This window comes from Paroedura picta, chromosome 7, assembly GCF_049243985.1.
Source record: "Paroedura picta isolate Pp20150507F chromosome 7, Ppicta_v3.0, whole genome shotgun sequence".
NCBI classification, from domain to species: Eukaryota; Metazoa; Chordata; class Lepidosauria; order Squamata; family Gekkonidae; genus Paroedura; species Paroedura picta.
This window is the reverse complement of record NC_135375.1, coordinates 25,641,326-25,668,854: the sequence shown is the minus strand read 5'-3', so window position 1 is coordinate 25,668,854 and position 27,529 is coordinate 25,641,326. Positions and strand designations below refer to the sequence as shown.

At 45.0% G+C, this 27,529-nt stretch overlaps 1 protein-coding gene across 2 annotated transcripts; it reads right to left on the bottom strand.

Annotated features, from left to right (window-relative positions):
- Positions 1-5,943: 5,943 nt before the first annotated feature.
- On the bottom strand, positions 5,944-26,900 carry FST (follistatin). Of its 2 annotated transcripts, none has more exons than XM_077347098.1 (6): positions 26,673-26,900; positions 24,523-24,714; positions 20,459-20,677; positions 18,561-18,785; positions 7,992-8,222; positions 5,944-7,435 (listed from the first exon to the last, which is right to left on the bottom strand). In XM_077347098.1, coding segments are annotated over exons 1-6 (951 nt in total). In that variant the 5' UTR covers positions 26,755-26,900; the 3' UTR covers positions 5,944-7,433. The 2 variants fall into 2 exon arrangements, with proteins under 2 accessions (XP_077203213.1, XP_077203212.1); XM_077347097.1 differs by having other exon boundaries at positions 5,944-7,137.
- Positions 26,901-27,529: the final 629 nt, after the last annotated feature.

Genomic DNA, 27,529 nt, shown 5'->3' with positions numbered 1-27,529 from the left:
CTCAACCATTACGTATAGATGTCTGTGTGTGTTTAATTGCCAGGAAGGGCTAACTAGAGTCAAGATGCATGAGTACCTGGGTGATTATAGCTGATATTGGTTTCAGGCAGTTGTCAAGATCTGAGAATGGCTATAAATCAGCTTATAAAAGCAAGGGTTAATGAACAGACATGAGAATAAAGTTTGAGTCCAGTGTCAACAAAATTCAACTTTGGGTAAAAACAGGAGCTGAGAACGTTACCATGTGCAGATGCATACTCCTTCAAGGACACTGAAATAGATTTCCTTAAATGTGACATACAGTTGGGGGCTAATTACTGTCAAGATGCATGAGTAACTGAGCAATATTGGAATAGCTTTTTGCTCATACTTTTTGGTTGTTATTACTACTCAAGATTTTCCTGATGCTTGTGATGCCTTATTCAGATGAAACAGTGACTCTGTTGAGAAGATTGCATGTAGTACACACCCCAGGAATACACTGTTGGATGCTTTCAGACATACTGGGACATAATTTTGTTTCCTGTGCCTCCGTAGACAGGGAGGCATTAAAGATCACCCCCAAATTCCTGACCACTGTACGCCACTTTGAGTCTCCACTGGGGGAAAATGCGGGGTATAAATGAATTGATGCTACACTTATAACTTTTTTTTTTTACAACTAAACTGTTGAGGATCTTGCTCCACATAAAACAATGGTTAAATCTATACCATCTGTTTTCTGGAGTATTATTCACACTTTGATGAGGATAGTGTTTTAATTAAGAGCTCGATTTGTCCTTCCCAGATTATTTGAATACTAGACTGTATTGTGCTGAATGTCCCTGGACAACTTTTCTTAAAATATCCACAAGTATGTAAAGTTTTCTTCTTGTGATGTTGTTGTTATCCCAGCCACATCAGAGCTTGCTTATTAATCCCAGTCGGGGCGGTGGGGGTGGGGGAAGAGTCTTTAAAATTGCTAGCACTCCTTACTTGTTGCTCCTTAGTGAGTGCTTAAAAATGCAGCAGAATGCTTCATTGTTTTCCTTGCTATTTAAATTTTGATCCACTTGTACATTTAGCAACTGTTTTCTATATTCTGTATCAAAATTCCTTGCTAAACCCATCATGGAATTTAACATGGCACCTATCAGTTCCCTTCTCTTGTAATATAAAATATAATATAAAATGTAAAGGGAAAGAAACTACATTTTTTTCCAGCGATTTCTCATACTGGTCTTTGTACATACTAAGTCATCCTAATGATCCACGCAACTTCTTTGTGTAATATTTTTATTTCCATTTCTTTTTGTCAAGTTAAAAGGTGCTGATGCACCAGGAGAGCCTGAACCATTGAAAATTTTGAAGCCCCTCTGCTTTCACTACGAGTACCAACCCCAAGGTAGATGGGACTACATTGTTTGCTACAGTTGTCCCCTGCTCTATAAGCAAGAAGGATAACTCTAAGAAGGAATGGGAAGGGATTGTGGGGTTTTTTGCTTGTTTTACGGTAAGGATTTCCAAACTTTTTGAGCCTGTGGAAACCTGAGATATGGGGGTGGGTACAACTACAAAATGGCTGCCACAGGAGATGGAGCTACACATAGAGATAAAGCTCAGCTGCAAGTAGGAAGTGGGATTGTTTTAAAAATTACACTGGGAAAGTGAGTGCTGAATTGCTCACCTAGTGCCAACCAATACCACTTGGTGGCCACCAGGAAAGTTATTAGTTGGCAGTATGGCTCTCACAAAGACCTTACTGGGAACCGCTATTCTAAGATTACTGACTGGTATTCCGTTCAGAACAGAAACCCTATTCAGACATTACATTATTGATGGTCTAAGGAGAGAATGGAAAAAAGGTGCAGGGGAAAAATATATTTCATTTATAGATATAGACATAGAACTATGCATAAAATATATTTTCCCACTGTACCTTTCTCCCTTCTCTTCATGGACTGTATTGGTGTAGCCTTCTGTTTCCTTTTATCATGTGTACTGAGAGAACAATCTATGCACAATCCTCTGAATGTACATGGTCACTGTTTTCTGTGAGCAGGAAAAGGTGTGTGTTTGCCAACTGCAGCAAGCCCAGTGGGAAGCCAGATTTGTTGCAGGCATGCCTTTCAGCTTGAAAATATGTGTGGTCCTCTTCACTCAAAACGGTGACTGCATGTCATGAGAGGATCGCATCATGTGCTTTCCTACTATGAAGGGTAGGAGTGCTAAAACTTAATGCCTGAACAGGACCAGAGATGTTATAGTTATCCAGAGTTGCAGTCTAAATAAATAGTTTGTGCAATGCAAACCAGTATTGGGAAAAGATTCAACCGTGAATGAGGGAGGCAACTGAGAAGTCCCTAAATCAGTGGTCCCCAACCTTTTTATCACCGGGGACCGGTCAATGCTTGACAATTTTACTGAGGCCCGGGGGGGGGGGTAGTCTTTTGCCAAGGGATGTCGCCGCCTGAGCCCCTGCTCCACTTGCTTTCCCGCTGGTGCCCCTGCCTTCCCATCGCCCACTGGGGGGCTCTTGCCAGCAGCAGCTGCACAGTGCCACGCCAAGGGGGAGCCTCAGTCATGGCGGCCACCGGAGAGCATCAAAGGTGAGCAGCAGCCGGGGAGGAGGACGAGGAGGAGCTGCGGCCCGGTACCGACTGAGCCACGGACCGGCACCGGTTCTCGGACCGGGGGTTGGGGACCACTGCCCTAAATGACAATCACATACAACATAAAAATAAGAAATACTGGATCCTTTAGGAATTATATTAATGTGGAAGTAGAGCATCAAAACCCCGGGCGGGGCGGGGTGGGGGGGAAAAGGCGGTAGAGGCAAAGATCAAAGTGGCGCTAGAAATCTCATCCAGACCAGCTATATTCAGTCTATAAAAACAATGTAAGTTTACTTTGGGATTATCTCATATTTTCTTGATTCCCTTATGATTATTTAATTATTTTTCATTTTTTTAAGCAAATAATATAAAACATGCAGACTTGTGAAGTCACGAAGAGCACAAGCTTCTACACACCTAAAATGTTAAAACATGCTTTGGGGATTTGCAAGATTAATATATCTGTAGTATGGTACAACGTCAGTTATCCAGGGCCAAGTCATTCCCTTGTAAATGTATTACAGTCTCTTCACCAGTTTTAAGAAATGTGTTTATATGCTCTCGGGAGATGCTGGTGGGCATGAAACTGTGAATTAGGATTCAGGGCTGTGTGGGAGACAGGTAGTCAACACTTTAATTGTTAACATGGGAGAGTCCAGAACTACAACTGTTCCAGCAGATGGAAAGTGAGAGAAAGGCACCATGAATAGGCCCGGAGTACTGTTTTAACCTGTTTGCAGTCCTTGCTCCCTATGATACCTCCAAATACCTTATTTTTCTGTAGTGAGAAGGAAGTAGTGGGACTTATCTGCACTTGTGCCCTTTCTACAGCCGCTTCTTCTATGGCAAGAATTTCTAGAGTTTAAAGTTGCCTGAGAGTTTTCTATCCTTTAAACTCAAATCCCTGATCTGATTGAAGGGAGCGCATATAGATGTTAAACAACATCAAAAAGAGAATGGCTCCCTTTGAAATAATTCATAACAGGGCATGCCACAGGGAGGTTCTCCCTCCTAATGGCCTCTTTCCTCAACCTTGGAGAAAAGACTGAAGTCATTTGAGGGCATAACTAGGTGCTGAGCAAGTAGCCCACGGACGACTCAACAGTTTCGAATGCTGCTGTTAAATCTAGTAAAAACAGCAGTGCCGACCCACCTAGATCCAAATGTTTGTGGAAATCGTCCGAGGGAGACCAGAACTGCCTCCATTGGAAGCCAGGCTGGAACAGATCAAGAGCTGATGCTTCATCCATGAAGCTCTGTAGCTGTTCTGTGACTGCATGTTCAACCACCTTACCCAGAACAGCAAATGCCAATCTGGTGGTAGTTGGCTGTGTCGTATGAATCTAGGGGTGTTTTTTTCCCCCAGAAGTGATCTAATCACAGCCTCCTTTGATCTCTCTGGCAAAGTCCCCTGAAACTAGGGACAGGTTAATAATCTCCCAGAGAGGGACCTGAATCTCCTCACCACCAGCCTTCACCAGCCATGACATGCACAGGTCAAGGGGGCAAATGGTAGGCCAAACAGTTGCCAGGGTCCTGTCCGCTTTGACTAGGGATTGCGAACTGAAGCAATCCAGAATGGGACCTTGAGATGGCCAAGGGGTCTCCTGTTCCTTAACGGCATAAAAATAAGTGAATAAATCACAGCAGAGTGACAAGATTTTCTCTGCAAAAACCTTTCAAAAGCTTCACAGCTAATGTCCAATTATGCAATTTTGGACGGTCCTGTAAATAAGGATGTCAAAGATCAAATTGTTTTAAATAGTTGTGCTGGGTGTGAACTAGCAGAGGCAACACAGGTTGCAAAATTACCCCTTTTAGTGACCTTTACCACCATCTTATAAGCACTCATAAGCATCTTGAGTTTTCCACCAAACTCATCATGAGTTTTCCACCAAACTCGTTTTAGTCATCTCAGTTCTTGCTTAAGTTTGTGCAGTTCATATGTATACCAGAGTTGGCTCAACTTGTCATTCTGCCTCTCCTATCTGATACCCTCAACTGTAGAATTCCATTTGAATAGCTTGCCATTCAAGGTTCTCAGACCAGGGTAAAACATTAACCATTTACTGTCCACCACAAGTACCTACATATTTGGCTGGGATCAGTCATTCCTATAACAATCTTCCTAACTTTCCATTAAAATAAATTTGAATATATGGTTATGACCACAGGAACATTGATCCCTTTTGTGAATATGTCAAAACCTGTCTTACAAATAATACTAAAACAGCTATAAGTCTATAGCCAGTCCTGGCAGGAGAATTGTTAGTAGACCATATGTATTTTGCTGGCGTGCATAAGCCTCAGACTCTTCCTTCCAATGTTGCAGTTTACAAAGCTTCTTTGCCTGGTCATCTGAGTGCAAGGCAAGGTGCTAGTTCATGTAGGGTTACCAACCTGAAGGTGGATCCCAGCATTCTCCTTGAATTACAATTGATTTGTGGACTACAGAGATCGGCTCCCTGGAGGAAATGACTACTTTGGAGGGAAGATTGTCTCATAAACAATAAATTCTTAGAGGAACATAAGTCCTAGGATGATATTTAATTCCTGATAAGCACCCTTCCCTCCTCAAATCCTGCCCTCCCCACACATCATCCCCAACTCTCCAAGCTGAAGTGGACAATCTATTGCCATGCCTGGGATATACTAACTCTTTGATGGAATGCATCCAATGTTGGCTTTAGATATTTATGTACCCAAGGAAAGTCAAAATGATATCCTGGATGATGCAGACTACCACTCCTATTCCTAAGCCAATTCTAAAGGTGCTCAAGCTTAATGTTAGAGCACATACAGAATTTCTCAAGTTCGATCCCTGTTATGGTTGCCATCAAGTGGTTGGCCATCAGTTGGAGTTTAGAACAGCAGGAACATGTTGGGGATGTTGTCAGATGACTTCCAGGGAAAAACAATGTGACATCACACTTCTCTGGACATTCTATTGTAATTGCTGGACATTCTTTTGTAAAGCCATAGAACATTTGGCAATTCTTAGAGTGGACTCCTGTAATTTCCAGGTTCTCCCTGAAAGTGAGGTCATATTGTTGCCCCAAAGCATTTTTCCCCATGGGTTTTTCTCTTTCCCACTGCAAAAGTGATGGGAGGAAATAGGAACAGGGGGCAGGGCATCCCTCAGTCCTGGCAGGAGAATGACAAGCCTGATCTCTGGCGTCTTTAGTTATAAAGACTCTGAAGTAGCAGATTTTAGAAAAGACCTCTGCTTGAAAACTGCTGCCAATCAGAGTAGACAATACTGGCCTTGAAAGGCCAATTGTCTGACTCAGTACAATGCACTTTATGCTCAAACAGAACCACTAAACAGCCAATAGCGAGAACCAATGTATAGGGAAAAATCCAATTTTTTTTATTTTTCACTCATAATTTATTTACAAATACACATTATAACTTTTATATACATTGCACATTTACATGGTAGAAAAGTACAAAACTATATATTTAAATGAATTTATATTTAACTCGCCATGTTTGAAAATATAAAATTGCCTCAGGGAAAAAAAAAAGTATTATGAAAAGCAAGAAAGTTGACGTGATAAAAGTTTTTTTGATATAATATTTCATGAACACTTTGAATGAGAAACAATAAGGAGCTTTGTTGGTTTTCTTACCAAAAAAAAAAAAAGAAGGAGGACTGTTGGCAAGGAAACACCCAAGGAACACTGATGCATGTGACAATGTATTTAAAAAAAAAATTATACTCTCATTACATTTAGCCACATCATTATTAACAGCCTTCATAATCCGATTTCTTTGGGTCTAGGATTCTCATAGTACAATATCAATGTCCAGTACTTTGAGATCACCACAATGCATGATGTAATCAGAAGAACAGCAAGCTTAAAAGGGGGGCAAAGGTTTCCTTAAAGACTGCCTCATTGCACCCCAAATATATAGTTAAGTCATTTTACAGCGTCTTTTGGTCAGTCAAGATTCCTTGTAAACAAATACCTGAGGGATCGTGTATGTTTGTACAGAACCGGCAAGAAGGAAAAGTAATAAATTAAAAAAAAAAAGGGGGGGGGAACAGAAATGGACATGCAAAAGTTTTGTTAAAGTGGAAAAAGAGTTAACATTGGTGGAAACGAGGAAAAAAGATTTGTGATGGGGAGGGGGGGGGCTTGAACTCTAAGGAATGGATTTATAGTTTACAAGAAAAAAAAAGCTTTACTTTACAAGCAAGAGACCTCACAATAAATAACATTGCTCATCCCATAACAATTAAATTTCTTCCAAAAAAAAAAAAGGTGTACAGTCAACCAGACATTTTTTTATGTATAAATTATAAACCATGACACAGTATAAATAAAATGTCTACAAGACTCAACTATATGTATACTTTTTTTTTTCTTCCCCCAAATAAATAAGCATACACGTATGTACAGTATGGACATTTTTGTATATCTTGCCCAATGAGTGTCCCAACAGTGATGGAAGTTTTACCACTCTAGAATGGAAGATATAGGAAAGGTGTAGTCCTGGTCATCTTCGTCATCCTCTTCCTCTGGATCTTCATTGATGGCTAGATAGGAGAATACAGGGGAGCTGTTGTTTAAACACGGACAACAACAGCGCAGAAGAATCCCAGCTTTTGTGGCCAAAGCCCCCTGCGCAGCCATAAGAGTGTTGCTTTTTTTTTATTAAAAAAGAGAAAAACATGTGGCTTGCGGCGCGATGCGCGTTGGCACCTGCTGTTTACGCAATAAAGTTTTGTTTTGGCGTGCGTGTGTGCGCGTGCGTGTGTGCGACACATAATCTATGAAGTCTTAATTGCAGCAAGTTCTGAAGACTCAATGGCTCAGCTTTTTATTGGCAGATTCCTGAAATTAGATAAAAAGTGCTCTTTGTGTTCTAGGTTTTGAACTGCTTTTTTTTTTTCTTTCTTTTTATTTTTTGGAGTCCTTCATTCAGAGGCAACCGCAAGGGGACAGCAGTCCGTCGGGTTAAAGGGTTAAGCTCGTTTCAGGGGGGTGGGGAAGGGGAAGGGAGGGTGCGATTAGGGGGTGGCAGAGGGTTAATCAAGCAAACAGCAAAGCACACAAAAGCAAACAAAATTAAGGGAGGGCAGGAAATAGCTCAAAAGATGCACTCATAGGGCCACCCTCTGACGATGACAACAAGCCCCTTCCTACCAAGAGAGGAGATGCCCCCAAAATGTCCGCTCTTCTCTATCTGTTGCATCTTATCAAGCACCAAGAAGTCTGTATAATATATAAATCTCTCTCTTATATGCAGTTCCCTTTTACTTTTAATGATAATAAAGGAAAGATGCCAATCTTCACTATGCTAGGGAGTTTCTCTCTCTTTTTGATTTCAAAAAAAAAAAGAAAAAAAGAAAAAAAGAAAAGTTCCTGCAAGGTTAAAACTCTCACTTACAGTTGCAAGATCCTGAGTGCTTTACTTCCAAAAGCACACCTAGGGAACAGGCTGCCTCTTTCATGGCACACTCGCTGGGATAAGTGGTGTTATCGCTGGCGCAGACTGCTTCATCTGATTTGCTTTCAGGGCACAGCTCATCGCAAAGGGCGCACCGTCCTCGGCCCACTTTAAAATCCCACAGGCATTTCTTCCCAGCGCTGCATTGGATGTCTTCGCAGGATTTCGCCTCTACAAAAGACGTCCCATGAGAAAGAGGCAGGGAAAGGAACAAAATAAGTCTGAGAATTGGAAGGTTCCAGTGGGGCAAGAGGGGGCGGGGACTGGGGGCCAATGACCGCCCTGGAGGCAGTCCCAGGAAGGACATGGGAGAGCAGCCGAGTGGGAGCAGACCTGCCCTATTCTTCCTCTGTACAAAGCAAAATGTTGGACCCGACCTATTCTTGACATCATGGTAAAGGCCAAGGCATTACAGATGGTGGGAAGATTTGCATAGCTGGCCGTATAGAGAAAAAGATTCAGTCTAAGGCAGGGGTAGTCAACCTGTGGTCCTCCAGATGTCCATGGACTACAATTCCCATGAGACCCTGCCAGCAAATGCTGGCAGGGGCTCATGGGAATTGTAGTCCATGGACATCTGGAGGACCACAGGTTGACTACCCCTGGTCTAAGGCATTGGAAGTGGTGGCTGCAAGCTCTGGGTGAAAGGGACTCCTCCTCATGCTGAGGCCATGTTCTATGCTTGCTTTTGGAGGGGAAGTGTTCCTGAGGCAGGGGGCTTGAAATCCTTGCTGTTCCAGAGGCCTGTCTTAAAAAAATATATCTTTAGCAGTCAATGGCCCAATGAGTTGCTGCCGCAAGGGAAACAACATTCCCTAAAGAATGCAGAATGGGTTGGGTCCAGCCATTTTTTCCTAGGGGAAGAGAGGATGCTTTGGATCACTCAAAACAGCTATGCCTCTGGGAATAACTTCATTTATACCTTGCCTTTCTCCCCAATGGCAGCCCTAAGACCGTTTACGCACAGGAGGTTTCATGCTGGGCTGCAGGCTGGAGTTTTAGTCGTGGCAGGTTGCCCCACCTCTTCCTGCACCCACACAGGGAAGTATTTGGCCCGGTTCACTTCATCTGCACCCGATTTGTGCTCCTGCACGAGAGCTGGGGCAGTGAAGTTCTCAGTGCGTAAACGGTCTAAGTGACTCACGTTATTTTCCTTTCCTCCGTTTTATCCTCACAACCCAAAAAGGCAGCTTATTATGAGACCTGCATGGACAAAAGCATGGATGGGAGCTATAGGGAAGAGATGGATGGGAGCATGGATGGGAGCTATAGGGATGACTCAATGAAACAGTTGGCTGGATCCAACCCAATGTATACAGGACTGTGCCGGATATTATTCCCCTTCATCGATGCCCACAACGGCCTTTAGCATGCCATGTAAGAGGCAACAGAGTGCCGCAAGGTTAGTAGGAAGCCAGTCCCATTCAATTCAAGCAAGGCTTACTTCTGAATAAACATTCTTAGGGCTGAGCCACACAAGTCTTTGCATAATATTACTTTTCCAGCTCGGGAGAAATGGACAACAGCCAGTGTGCCAACAGCTGCAGAGCCAACCATGGGCATAGAAACAGTTTCCACTATTGGAACAACGTCATCAACCGGTAATTGCTAGTTGCTAAAATCCCAGTTTTTGACTTTGGAGAACCAAGAAACAAGCAGTACAATAGGACTCCTAAGGAATGGCATCCAGGGGGCAGGGGGCACGATAAATACCCTGCTTGCCTTACTCTGGATAATAGACTTTGTGACACTAGAGGTGCCCAGATTTATAAATAAAAGGCCCAAACAGAAAGAACCGGATATCCAAAGGCCAAATCGACTCCATGATACTGGGGATGCAGAAGCAGATTCCCCTGACTAGAGATTTAGATTTATTTGTAACACAGCTCTAAGTCAGCTATAAAACCTACACAACGCCAAACTATAGAGTAAGCTGCCAAAGAGAGCCATGGCAAGGGAAGTGGCAGTATGGATCTAGGTCGTAGCACTACAGAAGTGTAATGTTAAGTTCCCTGACTGAAAATACATTTTCCCCCTTGAGGGTCTTTTTAGGTCTCGGAGAGGAAAAAGACAGGTACAAATGCTATGTCTCTTGTACTGTACTGGATTTAAAAACAGCTTTTGGGTCCAGCAGCAGGGGTTAAGGGTAATTGTATCTTTGTGCGTAAAACAAACTCTTCTAATAAACAAGCTTGCCAGGATGCATCTAATAACTTGTCTCATCTGCTGTAGATGTCGAGTTGCTTCCGGATTGATATTCTTTCACTCTGCATCTTCATGTCTTGGTTTCTGTTTGCTTTCTTCAATTTTTTTTGACCTATCCATCTGAACCTCATGAAGTCTTCCAGTGGTCCAGGATAACTAAATCATGGGTCACTCTTCTTTCCCAAGTTTACTCAAGATACTATTAGCTCTCTTGAGCATTTGTGGTTTCCCTCAGCTGTGGGACAGGGAACTGAAGATGTCTGATGATCAAATTCCCACTGGACTGCAGAATGATTCTGACATGACTTATGGGCCATCATCTAAGAATACAATATTAGCTATTCCATGTGGGGCAAAGAACTGCATGTCAGTTCGTGATCTGGTGTCTGGCATTGATCCTATCCTCCAAAAACTGGAATCATACAAAACAGTGATGAGGTAGTCCTTTTTTTGCCATAATTCTTCTCAAGTCTGGTTTACCATCTCATGGTGCCACAGCATCTTATATTTCTGTCGACCAGCGTACAAATCCTCAGTGAGAAACAAGATGTGACGTCCTCAAGCAGGGAGTGCCTCACATTAGGCTCCTAGTCCTGATACCCCCTGTATAGTTTACAAATGGGGTCAAGCAGGGGAGCATCTCTCTCAATTCTAGGCCCTCCCCTACTGAAACCCTCTTTACTTCCCTATGAGGTAACCTGTGCCATATATGCCAGTATGAGGTTTGCTTAGATCAGGGGTAGTCAAACTGCGGCCCTCCAGATGTCCATGGACTACAATTCCCAGGAGCCCCTGCCAGCGAATGCTGGCAGGGGCTCCTGGAAATTGTAGTCCATGGACATCTGGAGGGCCGCAGTTTGACTACCCCTGGCTTAGATAGTACAGGGTGTGCCATGGTATATCTGTATATTTCATCATAATTTTGAAATTATTTTGAAATCTTCCTTGGGAAAGCTCAACAACAGTTTTGGCATTATGGTTTCCAGTGACTTATAGTCCAATTGGTCATGTACTCTTTGAACAAAACTTAGCAGAGAGAAGCACACCACTCCTAGCCCTGTCCCAGATGCAGCACGCCATAAATATAATACTCTGGTCAGAATTCTTGGCTAGGTTGGCCTTAATGTTCTCAGATGTTTGACGATGACTTTTTGTTGATTCCCACTTAATCGCCTTGTGGGTCAGATGTCAGAACAGCTTGCATAAGCTATGATCTCTTCACAAAATTTTGCTAGGCAAGTCTGCCATTCTCGCCAGTTTTTGGACTGTCACAGTTCCAGGCTTCGGCATCTTCCAAATTGTTTGAACCTTCCCAGGTTCCACTTGTATGAGTCTTAACTTTACGTTATCTGCATTTACCACTACATTTCTCTCTCAGAACTCCTTCAGGGTAAGGGGGGGGGGGAGAAGAAAGAACATTTAATCTTGTTGCCACTGTTTTTGTATCTTTCCCCCCCATTATTTGGCTGGGAATATTTTCCGGCTGTTGGTCAGGCCTGAGCAGGGAGATTTCCTTTGTTCAGCACTTCAGTGTTTGGACACAATTAGTTCCAGTAAAATCCAAGGGTGATACCACTTTCAGGCCTTGATCCACAGTTCAAATGGCATTGCTCCATTGTTCGTTTTTGTTGCATTCCTCAAACTGGGTTGTTGCAAAACTGCTGTCATCAAGTTGCAAGAGGTGTTTCCTATTATTAAAAATCACTCTGTCTTCACTCTGAACAAAGCCTACCTTACCTCATCTCTGACTCCCTCCTGCTTCTGCTCCTGTCTGCTGTCATGTCTTCCCTTACTTAGTTCCACCTACACTTGAATGGGTGGGTGGGGGCCTGCATTTTTTAATCCTCTCTTCCACATCAGTGCATTGCTGGTCCATATTTCTCCCAACAGCAGCCAATTTTTGGATCTAAAGAACATGTTGGTGGGATTCAGTCATGGAATTCCAGCATCATGTTTCCTTCAGCTACCAACATCAAGTTGGCTCCTACTTTGCTTGCTAACTTTGGTTTCCCAGGGTGGGTGCTGGCAATGTTACTGGTGCCCAACCCCAGCTGTTTCCTATTGCTTGCTTGCTTCTGCTTCTCCCAGAACAGAGGGAAGAGCAACTCTGTGCAATAGGCAGTGGGTGCTGCAGAGTTTCTTCTCCACTGGGGTCTGGGAGGAAGAAAGCAAAGGAATGAGTGACAGGAAGGAGAGCTGTCCACCCAGGGTGGCCAAGCCTGAAATCAAACTTGTGATCCAGGATGGGGTCTAATGGGGAGCAGTATAGGGTCACACATCACAAGTATTAGCCTAGCACAACAAATCCGGGAAGAATGTGTTATCATCATTTACTTCTGTGATTATGCCTGTCTTGAACAGATGTAGCTTTATATTTAGAGATGTCACAAAAATGTGCCTTTTGCATGCTAATGAGAACAACTAACTATGCATATCCACAAGGCTAGCACTTCATGCATTAGCAGGGGTAGTCAACCTGTGGTCCTCCAGATGTTCATGGACTACAATTCCCATGAGCCCCTGACAGCAAATGCTGGCAGGGGCTCATGGGAATTGTAGTCCATGAACATCAGGAGGACCACTGGTTGACTACCCCTGCATTAGAGAATGTGGGCTTTAAGCCCACAACTGTTGCTTTAGCTCCATAACAGTGGAGGAACAGGCATTTGGCCATGGCCAGTCTCTTCGCCAAGCAGGAAAAAAGAAAATTTCCAAGACTGTATCCTTTGCTCTTATATCTGCGAGTGCATTTAGTATGAAATCTATAATTTCAAATAATGAATCACTCCCAATTCACTTATTTAGAGCCATACTGTTTACTTTGGTGGTATGTTAGAGCAGTGAAGAATGTCAAACTCCAACCAGTATTATCCAGCTTCAGATCCCCACACGGAGTCAGAAGCTTGCTGTGTGACCTTTGGCCAGTTGCATACGTTCAATCTAATCTACTTGATGGGATGTTGCTAGGAATGTACAATGGAGGAGGATGAATGATGTTGAAAGCTGCTTTAGAGTCCTATTGGAGTAGGACTACTGACCTTCAGGTGGCATCTGGAGATCTTCGGTTATTTCGAGTGATCTCCAGACAACCATGATCAGTCGCCTTGAAGGAAAAGGCTGCTTTAGAGCAGAGGTAGTCAACCTGTGGTCCTCCAGATGTCCATGGACTACAATTCCCATGAGCCCCATGAAGGTCTCATCTGAATTGTAGTCCATGAACATCTGGAGGACCACAGGTTGACTACCCCTGCTTTAGAGGATGGCCACCATGGCATTCTGTCTGCTGAGGTGCCTTTCTTCCCCAAGCCCAGCCCTCTCCAGGCTCCCTACACAAAAAACTCCAGTTGTTTCCTACCTCAGAGCTGGTAACCCTATAATGGGGAGGGGAAGCCACATATAAATGTCTAAATAAATATTCAACCTCTGAACCAAATGGGATGGGCTTAAGTTTCTATCCCACTGAAACTAATAGAAGTAAAAGTGCTTAATTTTAATGGGATTACAAGTAGACTCTCAAATATAATTATCCCTTTTCATAGGGATGATTTACACAGACGTTTACGACGTCTTTCGTTTTTATACTGATGATTTCATGTCTTCAGTGCGTTAAGGTTTTGAAGGGAGACCAATGTTAATGTAAAAAGTATTTCCCCCAAAACTCGCATTAGGATAATGTTTCCATTGGAATTTAGTTAAGCACTGAAGCCAGTAGTCTGAAAATGTCTTCAAAGACATGGCATGTTAAAGTATCGTAGGTTCCATGTGGAGTTGAGGCAAAGATTAGCCATCATAAAAGATGAGCTGGAATCAGTGGAAGGTTCTCTTGATCCAGTTCTGGAATTCTGGGTTCCATAAGTACATTCCTCCTTAGCTTTTAAATCATTCTGTAGGCTTTTTTTCATGCTGTGAAGTGGTTTTGGTGTGGGAGATGGGAAATGGAATGTGTTATGCAAGGGATATGCCAATATTATTTCATTTAATATTTTTGGGACAAAAGTAGCGATTTTGGTAGAGTGGAAATTCCTCGTGAAAATTCATTTCCCCCTCATCCTGTTTCTTCTGGCTGCTGTTTCTTTGGCTTAATTTCCCTTCCTGGCAACTTCTTTCTCATTCCTGATTTAATCATCAGGATTCTCCTACCCAATCAGAGACCATCTAGTGAACAGAATGACATCACACGTCTATACCACCAATCAAATTTGACTGCTCAATGACAAGATTGAGAGGAACTGAGGGCAACTGAGACTAAGGTCAGGTAATGGTAAACTGAAATATGTTATCATTTTTGGCAAGAAGTGCAAAAATTGAGATTCTTTTTAACCAATAAAAAAGGCGGCGGGACAATGGATATTTTCAGCTCAAAATCTACTTCCAACTTTTCCACTATACAATTTTAAGGCTTACGAGTAAAATGTTATGGTATAAGGTGGGACGAAAGACTTTCTATACTAGAGACCACAGTCAACAAGATTCTCTTCCCATGTACAGAAGCCTGAGAAAAGTCTATTCTGGACATGTGGGGTAAGCACTAGGATACTCCTCTAAAATTTTCCATTTGTTTAGAACTTATTACCATTTGTAAAGCTTAAACTGTCATCTTAGATCTATTTCTCACAAAGATCAGGTATGGTGGTAAAGTTGTAGCTTGATTGTATCACTTGGGTTGATGGTGGAAGTTCATATGATTGAATGCCCCTTTTACAATCTCCATCTCAACTCCCTGAATATATTTAAAAAAAACTATTTTGCAGGGAGAAGTGGCCTAGCCAAATCTTTCCCTCTTGAGAATATTTTCTAAGTAAGGGGAATTTTATGATATGGAAGAATATTCAATCCTGAATTGCAGTCTGAGTTAGTATATCCCAGATTCTAGTTTTTTATCAGTTTTTCTGTTTGTGATATCCAGGCCTTAAGCAGCAATCCCAACCAGTTCTACCTGAAGTCCTTTTTTAGTCAACGGAGCTTATTTCCAGGAAAGGATTTTTAAAATTGCAGGTTTACATTACAATCCTAAACATGCTTTCTCAAGACAAAAGTTCCACTTTATTCAAAGGGGCTTACTTCTAATTAAGTGTTGTTAGGATTTCAGCCTTAATCTCACAAGAATTCTATCATTCATATTTGGGTGAGAGAAAATGGCTGAAAATCAAGGTTTGTTGTGACAGAACAAGTCTTTGGATGTAAGTCTTAAGCTTTCAAGGGAAAAGACAGGATAAAAAGATATTTTAAATAAATACCCTTCCTTCCTCTCACCTGCTGTGTGCTATGTCATGATTGTAACCTGGTGAAGAATGAACTAGGATGGTTTGTTTAATTACCTACAAACCAGGACTTTAAACCAGGGTTAACTGTGGCTTGAAATCCTGGTTCATATGCTAGTAACAAGCTACAATTTGTTAAGATGGCTGGTTCTAAACCAGGAAATCTTCAGCTATGTTGGGGGGGGGGGGGAGGAAGCAGAACTCAGGGACTTGAGGGCTACTTCCTGTCTTGAACAGGCTGTAACTTGTTTTTCACCCCTTGGTGCTGCTTGACTTCCCTTAAAGTCATGCAGTAAGCTTGACTGTGAGTTTGTTTCTATTCTACTAGGGGTACTTAAACCCTGGGTATGTCTAGAGGTGTGAATCAAAGACCCTTTTGCTTGTTTATTTGGAAAACATCTGTGCCACCTCTCTCGGTTTTGGCCATCTGCCTGAGGATGATAGTCAAGAGACAGTAGAAATGTCAACTAGAACAGAGAGAGAGAGACACACACACAGACAGACAGAAAGAGAGATGTTCTGTATTCAGATGCCTTTTCTCCCTTCTGTTTATATATGCTATATTTTGTATATTGTCTTGACATTTTATATCATAAGACACTTGGGATCTCCACTGGGAAGGAAAATGGGCTATCAGTAAACAAGCAAGCAAGCAAGCAAGTTTGTGTAGCAGGGTCTTGAAACTAGATTTCTTGCATCATAATCCATTGTTCTGCCTAAGCGCTTTCACACACACTAAATAACTTACTTCCAATCCACTTTCAATGCACTTTGCAACGGGATTTGCCAATGGTCACTGAAGTGGATTGAAACTGCATTACTTAGAATGTGCGAAAGCATCTTACAGGCTCTTTTGTACTCTAATGATTTATATTGGAGTCTACTCTAGGGCACCAACAAGGCCCTTTTCACAGGTGCTCCCATGCCACCTGTTAGCCTTAAATGCATCATGTCAGTACATGATGAACAGCAAATAAAAAAGCAGAGAGGTTCACATTTTATTCAAAGGCAATCACCATGGACTTTCCATATGATTGTTGCACATGAGAAATGCAAACATTGGCTTGAGCAGTATTCGTGGAAATACCCTATATGTGAATACCTGCCAGGATCTAAATCACTACAAGCATATATGTTTATTTCCTGCATCTTGCTTTGCTGGCCCTTTCACCACCCTCTGCTTTGCTTCCATTGCAATGTCACATTGTAATCCTCTTACAGAGGGAGCTGGACTTGGAACCAGGGATGGTTGGTAGCCAGACTGCTAACCTGTATTCATCAAGCAGATCTGAGGAATCCTTCTCCCTCTCTCTTTCTGCCTATTCCCCAAACTTTAAAACTAGACAAATAATAGCAATATCTGTGAAGTAAAGGTGGCAAAGCACTGTGCAAATCAAAGTAGCTATGCACAGAATATACAAACGGCATGGATGGCATTGATAGCTTGTCCTGTACAGCATCAAATAAAGTCAGCCCCACCCAAGAATTTCAGCAATTACTTTGATCTGCCTTCTCAGGTCTGCTGCCATCACAGAGGAATGGACTGGCCTTTTAACTTACAGGGAAATTTCCTGGTGGGAGACTGCTCTGGGAGGAGCTAAGACTCGGCAGTTCTGGCAGTGCCGCAGGGTCTCAGACCTTCAGCAGTATTAATGATCTGCATCAGCTCACCAGTTGCCCTGGCTTATGGGAGGAAGGAGACCCATTGATGGTACTTCAAGGGCTGGTCAGCGTTGTTGGCTCTAGGGTGGCTTTTAACTTGCTGGACTGCCCCTGCCACTGCATAAAGTTTAGACAGCCTTCAGCTAGACCTTCCACTTCCTGAGAATACTCTCTGGTAAGCCATGCAACTGGTCTTAGCCTCACTCTTGTACCATAACGCTAGGTAGTGTTTCAGCACCCTTAGGACTCTAGCTTTGATTCCCTGCTCCTCCACATGCAGCCAGCTGGGTGAACTTGGGGCTCATCACAGCACTGATAAACCTGTTCTGACCGAGCAGTAATACAAGGGCTCTCTCAGCCTCACCCACCTCACATGGTGTCTCTTGTGGGGAGAGGAAAGGGAAGGGGATTGTAAGCCGCTTTGAGACTCCATTGGGTAGAGAAAAGCAGCATATAAGAACCAACTCTCCTTCTTCTACCTCATGTGCACAGTGTTCCTGGAATACATGACCCATTTCCCATACAGCCTGAAACAGTGGCTGTCCACTCTGGAAGTTTCACGTGCCTTCAGAGAACGTGCTTCTGAGTGTCTCACACAACCAGAATTGAACCTTTTTGCAAGAGTCTGCTAATTACTCGATCAGGTGAAAAAGAGCTCCTTTAGCTTCCACTGGAGGTGGGGAATCTGTCTTTTACTACTCCATGTATAGGTAAACTTCTACGTTTCAGTGTCTTAAGAGTTTTGGATACATTATCTGGGTCTTTTCTGCAACAAAATTTCATCTTGCCTTTAGTCTCCCTTAATATCTAGTTTCCTAAGTATTCCAAAACTGGCATCTGAAATACTGGCATCAGAAAACTGGCAGAGTAAGTTTGGTGAGCATAAAAGAAGGTGCTTAGCTGATATCCCCCTACAAATGCTTCGCCCAGGCCATTTCCCTCCCTCCCCTCAACTGGACTTCTTTTCAGTTTAGAACTGTTGAACAAAAAAGTTTAAAAAGGTGTTTTTAGAGGAAAACCAGTAGTTGGGGAAGTTTACTATCTTCTCTGTGGGCAGAGGATTAACCACATTCCTGCTTCCGTCCTTCCTGGGAAATGCCCCATTCTGTTATGAGGGAACCAAAATATGGAATCCCACCCATTCTGTGAGACTACTCTGCACACGTTGGAAAATGCACTTTCACTGCACTTTATAATTAGATTATCCTGTTCCGCACAGGAAAGTCCAGCTGCAAAAGCACTTTGAAAGTGCATTATCCTATGTGTGCAGAATAGGCCCTGGTCAGACATCCTAGTTTCCTTTCCATTAATCCTGCCTTGTTTTAGAAGATACAACCTCACATACAACCTCTCAGTCTCCTTTCTCCCAAATGATACTTACTGATACATTTTCCTTCGTAGGCTAGTCCGATGGACCTTCCCAGCAGACAGGTAGCTTTCCTCAGGTGACAGGCACTAGCGTACGTTATCCCATCATTTCCACAGAGATACTGTTCGGGGGACGTAGGCTCTGGGCAAATCCGATTACAGGTCACACAGTTGGCGTTATTGTTTTGATCAACCACACATGTGGAGCTGCCTGGACATAAGACATCCCTACAAGTCTCTGAAACAAAAGAGAAGGGAGGTCAATGAACAAGGAGCACCATCGGTATGGAGGATAACACGCTGTACCAGTTTAAAAGCTTTCAGTGTCACAAGGAAGTTACAAGGTGATCTTGTACTTTAAATACAACTGCAGCACAGATGACACAACAGTTTGCCAAGACTCGCTATAACTTGGCCAGGAACAGTCTGGTCAGTATCCTGTTGCCCTTTATGGTGAAGAGTATAAGAAGGTCTTAGCTCAGGAGTGGATGACAGAGCTTTTATGCGGAAGTTCACAGAACTGCAAAGCCTTCCCAATGTTAAAGAGGGAAAACTGACTCCATTGCTTTTGAAGTACAGTTGGAACAAGAAAGGGAAGTTTAGAGATTATGATCAATTCCTGAGCTTTGCAGCTATCCTAAGCACACTTCTACAGAAGTAAGTTCATCAGTATCTATGGCAGCCTTTCCCAACTTTTTAACCATTGAGAAACCCCTGAAATATTCTTCAGGCTTCAAGAAACGGCAGATGTGGTATGATCATGCAGAATATGGTTGGGAAGCATAGCTATGTAGAGGAGCCCTCCCCTTCCCACCCCCTCCAGGCCCATCATTGGCCATTTAGGGATGGGCAGGTTGACATGACTATATATGGTCATATCACCTGATAAAAGTTTAACAGATTTTAAAATATATATAAAAAATTAATTCACTCCCACCCACTTGGGCCGTCCAGAGACCCCAGGGTTTCATGAAATCCTGATCTAGGAAGGTGGCTTTAAGGCAGGGGTAGTCAAACTGCGGCCCTCCAGATGTCCATGGACTACAATTCCCAGGAGCCCCTGCCAGCGGATGCTGGCAGGGGCTCCTGGGGATTGTAGTCCATGGACATCTGGAGGGCCGCAGTTTGACTACCCCTGCTTTAAGGTAACCGGGCTGGAGCCAGCCAGTTCGGCTGATGGGAAAGGGAAGGAGGGGGCTATGCTGGGTTAATGGGACCTAAGCACAAAAGCCAGATAGGATGGGGGTATTAGTGTGGCAGGAGTTTGAGCTGGGGAAGGTTGCCCCATCCCTTCCTGCTCCCGCATGGGGGAGTATTTGGCCTGGTGCACCTTGTCTGCCCTGGATTTGTATTCCTGCCCAGCAGCCAGTGCAGCAAAGTTCCGGGTATAGAAATGGTCCAACTGTTAAAGCTGGTGGCATTTATCCCAAGAATTATACTATTTAATCGGTAATATTTTTTGCCTTTGCTTTTGGAACATGATCTTGTGTTATTTTGCAAATTGGGATTTTACATTCATGTCAATTATTCACACCGTGACACTGTTCCAGCTTGAACATTTATTTATGCCTCAATTCCACCTAGGGTTACCACTCTCCAGGGTGGGCTGGAGGTCTCCTGCTTTGCAACTCATCTCCAGGGGACAGAGATCAGTTTATCTTGAGAAAATGGCCACTTTGGAAGGGGGGACTCTAAGGCATTATACTCAATATAAGTCCCTCCCCAAATCCCACCCTCCTAAATCTCCCCCCAGGTTTCCAGGTATTTCCCCACCTGGAGCTGACAGCTCTAATTCAACCCCTAATTCAGTGGAATTGTCCCAGGACAGACGGTGCGCCATCTTTCTCCTTTTCCATGTCAACTTTTCCTCTCCCCAAACATATCTCAATAACAGCTTTCTTAGAATCTTACTTCTGCATTTGCCCTGATACTGGACTTCAAGTTCTGGCTGTTCTTTACATCTGGCCTTCAACAGGGCACACTCATTCCTGTAGGTCTTTCCATCCAAGCCACACACAGGGCCCTTCCATGTGATATTAGAGCAATCCGGAGCGCAGACACACCGGGGTTTGTTCTTCTTGTTCATTTTACATTTTTTCCCAGGCCCGCAGTCCACATTTTCACAGGTTTCTAAAGACGAAAGGGTGAAGGGATGGAGCAGGGTGGAGACAACAAAATCCAGAAACACTGCTTTAATAACATCCAGAGTCCCCACCTTGAAAATGCTCACCACAGCTTCAAAAACCACAAGCAGCTCATGACAGGATATTATTTTCTGGTTGACCCAGAAAACGCTATTCCCCCACCCCATCATCAAAAGACTATAATGTAAAACAACAAAAACAACAAAGTAACCTTCCATTTACTTAAAAGGGTTGGCGTCATGCTTAGATGTGACTTAGAATAGCATATGCACGATTGCCTTCCAAATGTTTCCCATGCTGGCGTCTCATGCAGAAGATTATATTCTTGTATTCCTCAGGAAATATGGCAACTGGTACTGGGTGGCTTACTGTACAGTCTTAAGCATACTCACACCGTGCTAAAGGTATTGAATTTGATTGGCTTAAAAGGATGTAACTCTGTCTGGGCTTGTGGTGCTATTCACACAAATCCCAAAATGCGCTAGGTACAGGGGTAGTCAACCTGTGGTCCTCCAGATGTTCATGGGCTACAATTCCCATGAGCCCGTGTCAGCATTTGCTGAATTGTAGTCCATGAACATCTGAAGAACCACAGGTTGACTACCCCTGCGCTAGGAGACGTTCTTATAACAGGGATGAAATTCAGGGCAAGCCAAGCCAGCCCAATTATTATTTCTTACCTTGGGGTCTGATCTAACTTCTTGCCTGTATTAGGTTCTCTTGTGTTTAGAAGCTTTTAATTTCTGGTTATTCTTTAACTTAATTTTAATCCAAATAGGTTACACACTTCCCCACACACTCAAACACACACGCCCCATTAAATAGATCAGTTACTGGCCTTGCACACTTTCTGGCTTATGCAACATAATATTTTTCCTTTGCAACATTTGTACGCTGCCCTTCAGCCCTCATCAGGGTCAGCAAGGCAGTTAACAGATGAATAAACAAGATAAATGGTGCCATGGAGTCACAGCTGACTCAGGATGACCCCAGGAAGTTCCACTTCATGGGGTTTTCAAGGCATGAGATGAACAGAGGTGTTTTGCAGTTGCCTTCCTATACACAGCAGGTGGCCCCAGTCTTCCTTGGTGGTCTTCCATCCAAGTACCAGCCCTGCTTAGCTTCCAAGTTCTGACAACCCCAGGCTAGTCTTTGCTATCAAGACTGCGACAACAGATTAATAACTTGCATAATAAAAACAAGTCTTATAAACCATTGGAGCTGAACAAATATGAATCTGGCCCATGGTAGATGAATAATGGTAGCCTCTACCATTTGGGGGACCTATCTTAGGGTTTGAAAGTCTCTCCTGGGTGTATAGGGTAGAAAGGGTAGGAAATACCACCCATTTACATCACTGATTGTAGGCCAGGGTGTCTAATCTCTGTTAAAGAAATTTTAGCACATACAAATCCTGTTTCAGCTTTTCCTCCTTAGACTTGCAGAATCTTTCCTGCTTGTCCAGTGCTCCTGGTATTGTCCTTGTATTTCAAAAGGGATGTGGGCAAGATTGAGAGAGTGCAGAGGAGTGTGACAAGGATGACTTGGGGCTTGGGGAATGGCTAAGGGGAATGTTCAGCCTGGAGAAGAGGAGGTTAGGAGGGGACATGATTGCTGTCTTTAGGTATTTGAAAGGTGATAACTTAGAGGAGGGCAGGGAGCGGTTCTGTTGGCAGCAGAGGATAGGATCCCCAGTAATGGCTTTGAACTATGTGGGGAATGGTACATGCTAGATATCACGAAAAAAAATTCACAGTCAGAGTAGTTCAGCAGTGGAATAGGCCACCTAAGGAGGTGGTGAGCTCCTCCTCACTGGCAGTCTTCAAGCAGCGGCTGGACAGGTACTTTTCATGGGTAATTGAGGCTGATCCGGCATTGAACAGGAGGTTGGACTGCATGGCCTGCATGGCCCCTTCCAACTCTATGATTCCTTGATTCTATACCACAACAACCCCACGGCTGTGTGGCTCATATGAAAGGCGTGTCTCCTGTCCATTGCTTGTCTTTTTCAGATTTATCAGATTGAGGTGTTTCTCATAGTGTCAATTCAGTTTTATATAGTGTTTTTAAAAACTTTTTGTCTCTTCAGCTGGAACTTAAATTGGCTCACAATATCACTGACTCTATTCCATTCTCCTCACAACTCCCTTTTTCACAGAATCACAGAACCACCGAGTTGAAAGGGGCCATACAGGCCATCTAGTCCAACCCCCTGCTCAACGCAGGATCAGCCCAAAGCATCCTGAAGTAGTCCCTAGCATAGTGGGGGATCCAAAACTGGTTCCCTCAGATCCTAGTTCAACAGTCTAACAGTGATCCCCAGGGCAGGGCCCATGGGTCCCAGCGACAGCTGATCTAGTGCACTGAGCAGGGGGTTGGACTAGATGGCCTATATGGCCCCTTTCAACTCTGAGTCCAGATTCTAGTGTTCATTTGCTCCCCCTCCCCCTCAAAGCATCTCTTCCTGACAGAAAATTCACAGTCCTAATCTTCCTCCTCCTAATCGGAACAGGAGGTTCTTCAGAAGAACCCAGGACGTATCACTGTTCTGCCTGCCAGGATCACCCCTTCAGAAAACATTTGCTTGGCTGGCAACCTCCCAGCATTTTGCTATTGGCCCCAAGACACCATGGCAGCCATTTTGGGGTGGGTGCCTAATCCATTTTCTCAAGATTCTAGAAGTCCAGAGCACCTCACAAGAGATTGGGAGCCCTTGCTTCAAACACAATATCACTGCAGCTTCATACACTGTTGGCACTTTAATGGTAAAACATCCCCTGCATCATTTCAGCTTGATTTTAATATGGAACTCTTCTGCCAAGTCTTTGGTTGAGGCTGGGTCCTTAAGATTTACAGGCCCCTCTCAGGCTATGCTATATCACTGAACAAACTGTGAGTTGGTAGGTGGGATTTTGGCTATCTTGATGCTTTTGACAGGAGTTACTGGTTTTAGGGGTAAGGGTTTTAATAAGGTATGTTTTTATGTAACCTGCCTTGAGCTTGGGAATAAGGCGGGCTATAAATCGAATAAATGATAATAACAATCATATACCAGTTGCAGGAGTACAGCTGCAAGCTCACACACACACACACACCCAACAGGGGGCAAGCGGAAATTTAGCAGACAAAACTACAATATGAAGGTGAGGGCTTAGGGGCAGTGGAATGTTAGGCCACTACATCCCCCTAGACAAGCATTCTTCTGCCCGCTCACACAATGCGGACCTAGATCCCAGACATCTCACATGAAACAAAATCATACAAGTAGTTGAGCTCCAGTGGCCTCCAATGTCCCTCTCACCTTAGTTTCCTAGCATCCCAGGCTGTAGAGGAAAATTTGGCAATCCTATTTAGAAAAACGCCAGTGGGTGGGATGTTTCCTTGCCTGAGCAAAGTTTGGAGCCGTTCATCAGCCTCCCTGGATCTTCCTCTGGAAGAACCTCTGAAGCTACTGGATCTACCCTAGTGCTTATTCGGATTATGCACCAAGAGCCCCTGCCCCCTGCACATAGCGTGAGTGCCTTTCAATTGATAACAACCATGTCTATAATAAGAAGGAGCCTTAGGAAAAAAATGGCTCTTAATTCCTAGAAAAACGAACTCAGTTGAGCCTGGACACCCTAGTGCTTTTTTAGCTGGATGCCGGTCTCCTTAATTCCCAGCTGTCAGAGATTCAGTGGGAAGGGAAATGCACTCTGCACTTGCTCAGAGGCATCTGCCGCAATCCTGTCTCTCTTTCCACAGGTGCCAGGAAGAAAGGGCCAGGAGGGGAAGAGACCGCCTCCTTCGGAAAGGCAACCTTGTTCGCTTTGCTTTGGAGGAGAAACCCACCTTTGCACGGGACGCAGTTCGGGGCTCCCCCGCTGAAAATCATCCACTTGAAGAGCACGTGATCGCTGACGTCCTCCTCAGTCCACGAAGTGGTCAGCCTGCCCGTTTTGCAGCACTCCTCTTTGCTCAGGCCATTCTTGTAGAGAACCTGGCAGCGACCGTTTCGGGCTTGCCGGAGCCAGCAATTCCCAGCTGCGCTTGGGAAAGAGAGACAGAGCAGGGGTGGGGGGAGAGACAGAGAGAGAGAGAGAGAGAGAGACAGAGACCCAGCCATATCAATGTCAGTTGCAAGTGACCCAGACACAACACGTGCGGCTCCCATTGACTTTTACTAGACTGTTTACTTTCTTTTCTTTTCAAAAATGCGTCCCGTTTCATAACCTGCAGCTACTCCGCAAGCGCCGTTCAAACAACCTGATGAAACCAGTAGGACGCCTCGTTATTCAAGCAGGGTGAAGGGGGGGGGGGGGCTGGGGGCTGCGGAGGGAGGGTGGGAGGGGGGCGGCTTAACTGCACGTGACAGGGTTTTGAAATAGATCTGGCGCATTTTTAAGAGAAGTCGGGGAGAGGCATGAAGGGGGGGGGGCGAAGAAAAACTGGCCATCTCCCTCTCATTGCAACTCTCATTAACCAATATAAAAAAAATTAATCCGTGCAACTAACTGTTGGGAAAGCATGCGTGCTCGCTTGCTAGTCCCCTCCGAATTCCGCTCCGGCGAAGGCACGAGTTGGAGACGGAGGAAAGAGCGCGGAGGATGAGCAAAACCCAACGTGGTGTGCTGAAGACCCGGGGAGCAGAAGGACAGAGACGCGAGTCTGCGTGCAAGCAGCTCCCCGGCTAGACAAGTTTACGCGGCTCCGGAGGGAAACGCTCGGCGTTTCAAAGCCGCACGGGTTACAGACAACGCGCAGACGCCCCGCCCGACGAGCAACCTTGAAATCTGTCTGTTCGGGATGGATCGGAGCCAAGAAAACTGATCTGAGCGGCGTCCCATCCCCCCCCCCCCCCCCGGACTCCCTTCTTTGAGAAATTTTTCTGGAACGACCGATGTGACTTTGCATACCACTCGGCGCCCATCGATTTGGTTGCTTTATTCTTTTGCCACTCTTAAGCACGGAAGGAGGGCAGGGGAGACGCCGCGACACCCAGAAAGCACTAAACAGGCTCACGTTGCTCCAAATCTAATATTCCTAATCCTAACCCAGGAATAATCCTAATTTTTCTTTTTTTTAGAGCGCGAGGGAAAAGTTTGCAATCAGTCAGAAGCGTCTTTTAGCCCATCGGGAGGAGGGCAGTAAAGGAGACCGAACCGTGCGTAAAACAAACCGCGGCAATCGCCACCCGCGTCGGAACGACAGAAGTGTCCAAACACCCTTTCCCCCTTATAAGCCGCCAATATCGGGGCGGCGGGGAAGACGCTTTGATTTGCAATTATGAAAGGCTGGGTGGGCTTTGCAACCACCCTCCTTCAAAATGCACCCCCTAAATCGTCACGCGAGACATCCTTTCCCCCTTTGTGAAATCATGGAGTAGCCAGCAAAGTTCATTCACAGCACGGAACAAAATTGAAAGGAGGGGAGGAGCGCGAAGAGGAGTCTCCAAACTTTACAGAAACTCGAGAGAGAAAGTCCTTTCCTTCCTCCAGCCGTAACGTTAGGTGCCTCCTCTGCCTTGCTCCTCGGAGACTCCAGCGATTTCAACTTGCAATGCAACCCAAAAAGTCAACCAGCCCACCCAGCCGCCCCCGAACCGTCCACCTCGCCCGATCCCGCCGGACTCAGAAAAGTTCTGCGCCGGGGCTGCGCCTCACGCAGGCAACCGGCGTGGAAGCGACGCGTGCTCGGAAAGCCACAGCGAGAATGCCTCCGGCGACGCGAGTCTGCTGGAAAGCGAGCCCGTGTCCAGTGCGTTCCTAACGCGGACCGCCCTGTCACCTCCGCGCCAATCAGCCGGGCAGCGCGACCCACCGCGAGTTTACTCGAAAGTAAGTCCTCCTGAGTTCGGAGGGAGTGACTGGTGTCCAGAACCGCAGCCTTAAGTTTTCACAACTCAGCGGAGGGACTTTCTAGAGATGAATAAGGATAAGGGCAGAGAGAGCGAGCGAGAGATGAATGATCCTAGATACAGAGGCACGGAAATGGCATCTTACCCTGCGCTGTTTGATCTTCCAAGAAGAGACAGAAAAACACCAGGAGTACAACCATGCCCGGAACCATTCTCTGATTTAACATCCTCAGTTTATTTTCCCCCAGTGAAAGAGAAGACGCACAACCTCTAGTGGCAGAAGAAGTAAGGCGGAGGGGAACGCCGCCGGAGCAACACCCGTCAGCCCGCCTGCTGATGATCGCTCTATTGAATGAACGTCAGCCTCTGAATGCTGTCTCTCTTTAAATCTATGGGGGTCTGCGGTGGGCGGTCTCCTAATGTGTGTGTGTCTCTGTATGTGTGTGTGTGTGTGCATGTGTGTTGGGGTGGGGGGTGGGGACATTTACAAAGTTCAGTGTGAATCAGGTGACATTTTCCACCTTCTGAAAACCTTTCCGATTATTTGGTGGTTCCCCCCCCCCTCCAAAGGTGCGCGCGCACGCACACGCACCCAAGTCTACAAAAGAGGGCTTGCCCGAGCTCCTGCCTTCCGAGTAGCGGGAAGGTGCGTGGGTGCGTTTAAAACTCCGAGCTCCGAGGAGGGCCAAAGGAACGAACGGCTCGCGGCCATCCCAGCCGGCCGCGGGGAACCCCAGAGCGGGACGCCAGACGCCGCCGGCAGGGTTTGCCTAGAGGCACTCGCGAAAGGCTGGCGAAGGGCGGACGCTTGCCTGCCTCGCCCACCCTAGGGGACCCCCATCCCCCCCAAAAAGGGGGAATTGCAAAGCACCCCGCTGCTCGCACGCCTTCCCCGTTTGCATTTGGGCAGAGGTCGCCTTTAGGTAGGTGCGGGGACGCCGAGGACGTCTCCCGGGGGTGGCGGGACGGACCCGGCGCTCCCTCCCCTGCGGCAGGCTCCCC

Bases quoted from the DNA above. Each gene is read 5' to 3' on its own strand.
- FST (XM_077347097.1), bottom strand. From the start codon at position 26,754: ATGTTAAATCAGAGAATGGTTCCGGGCATGGTTGTACTCCTGGTGTTT. The intron at 24,715-26,672 runs GTAAGATGCCAT...TCCCAAGCGCAG, and splicing joins GGAAGATCAAACAGCGCAGG to CTGGGAATTGCTGGCTCCGG. The intron at 8,223-18,560 runs GTAAGTATCATT...CGTCTTTTGTAG, and splicing joins CTACGAAGGAAAATGTATCA to AGGCGAAATCCTGCGAAGAC.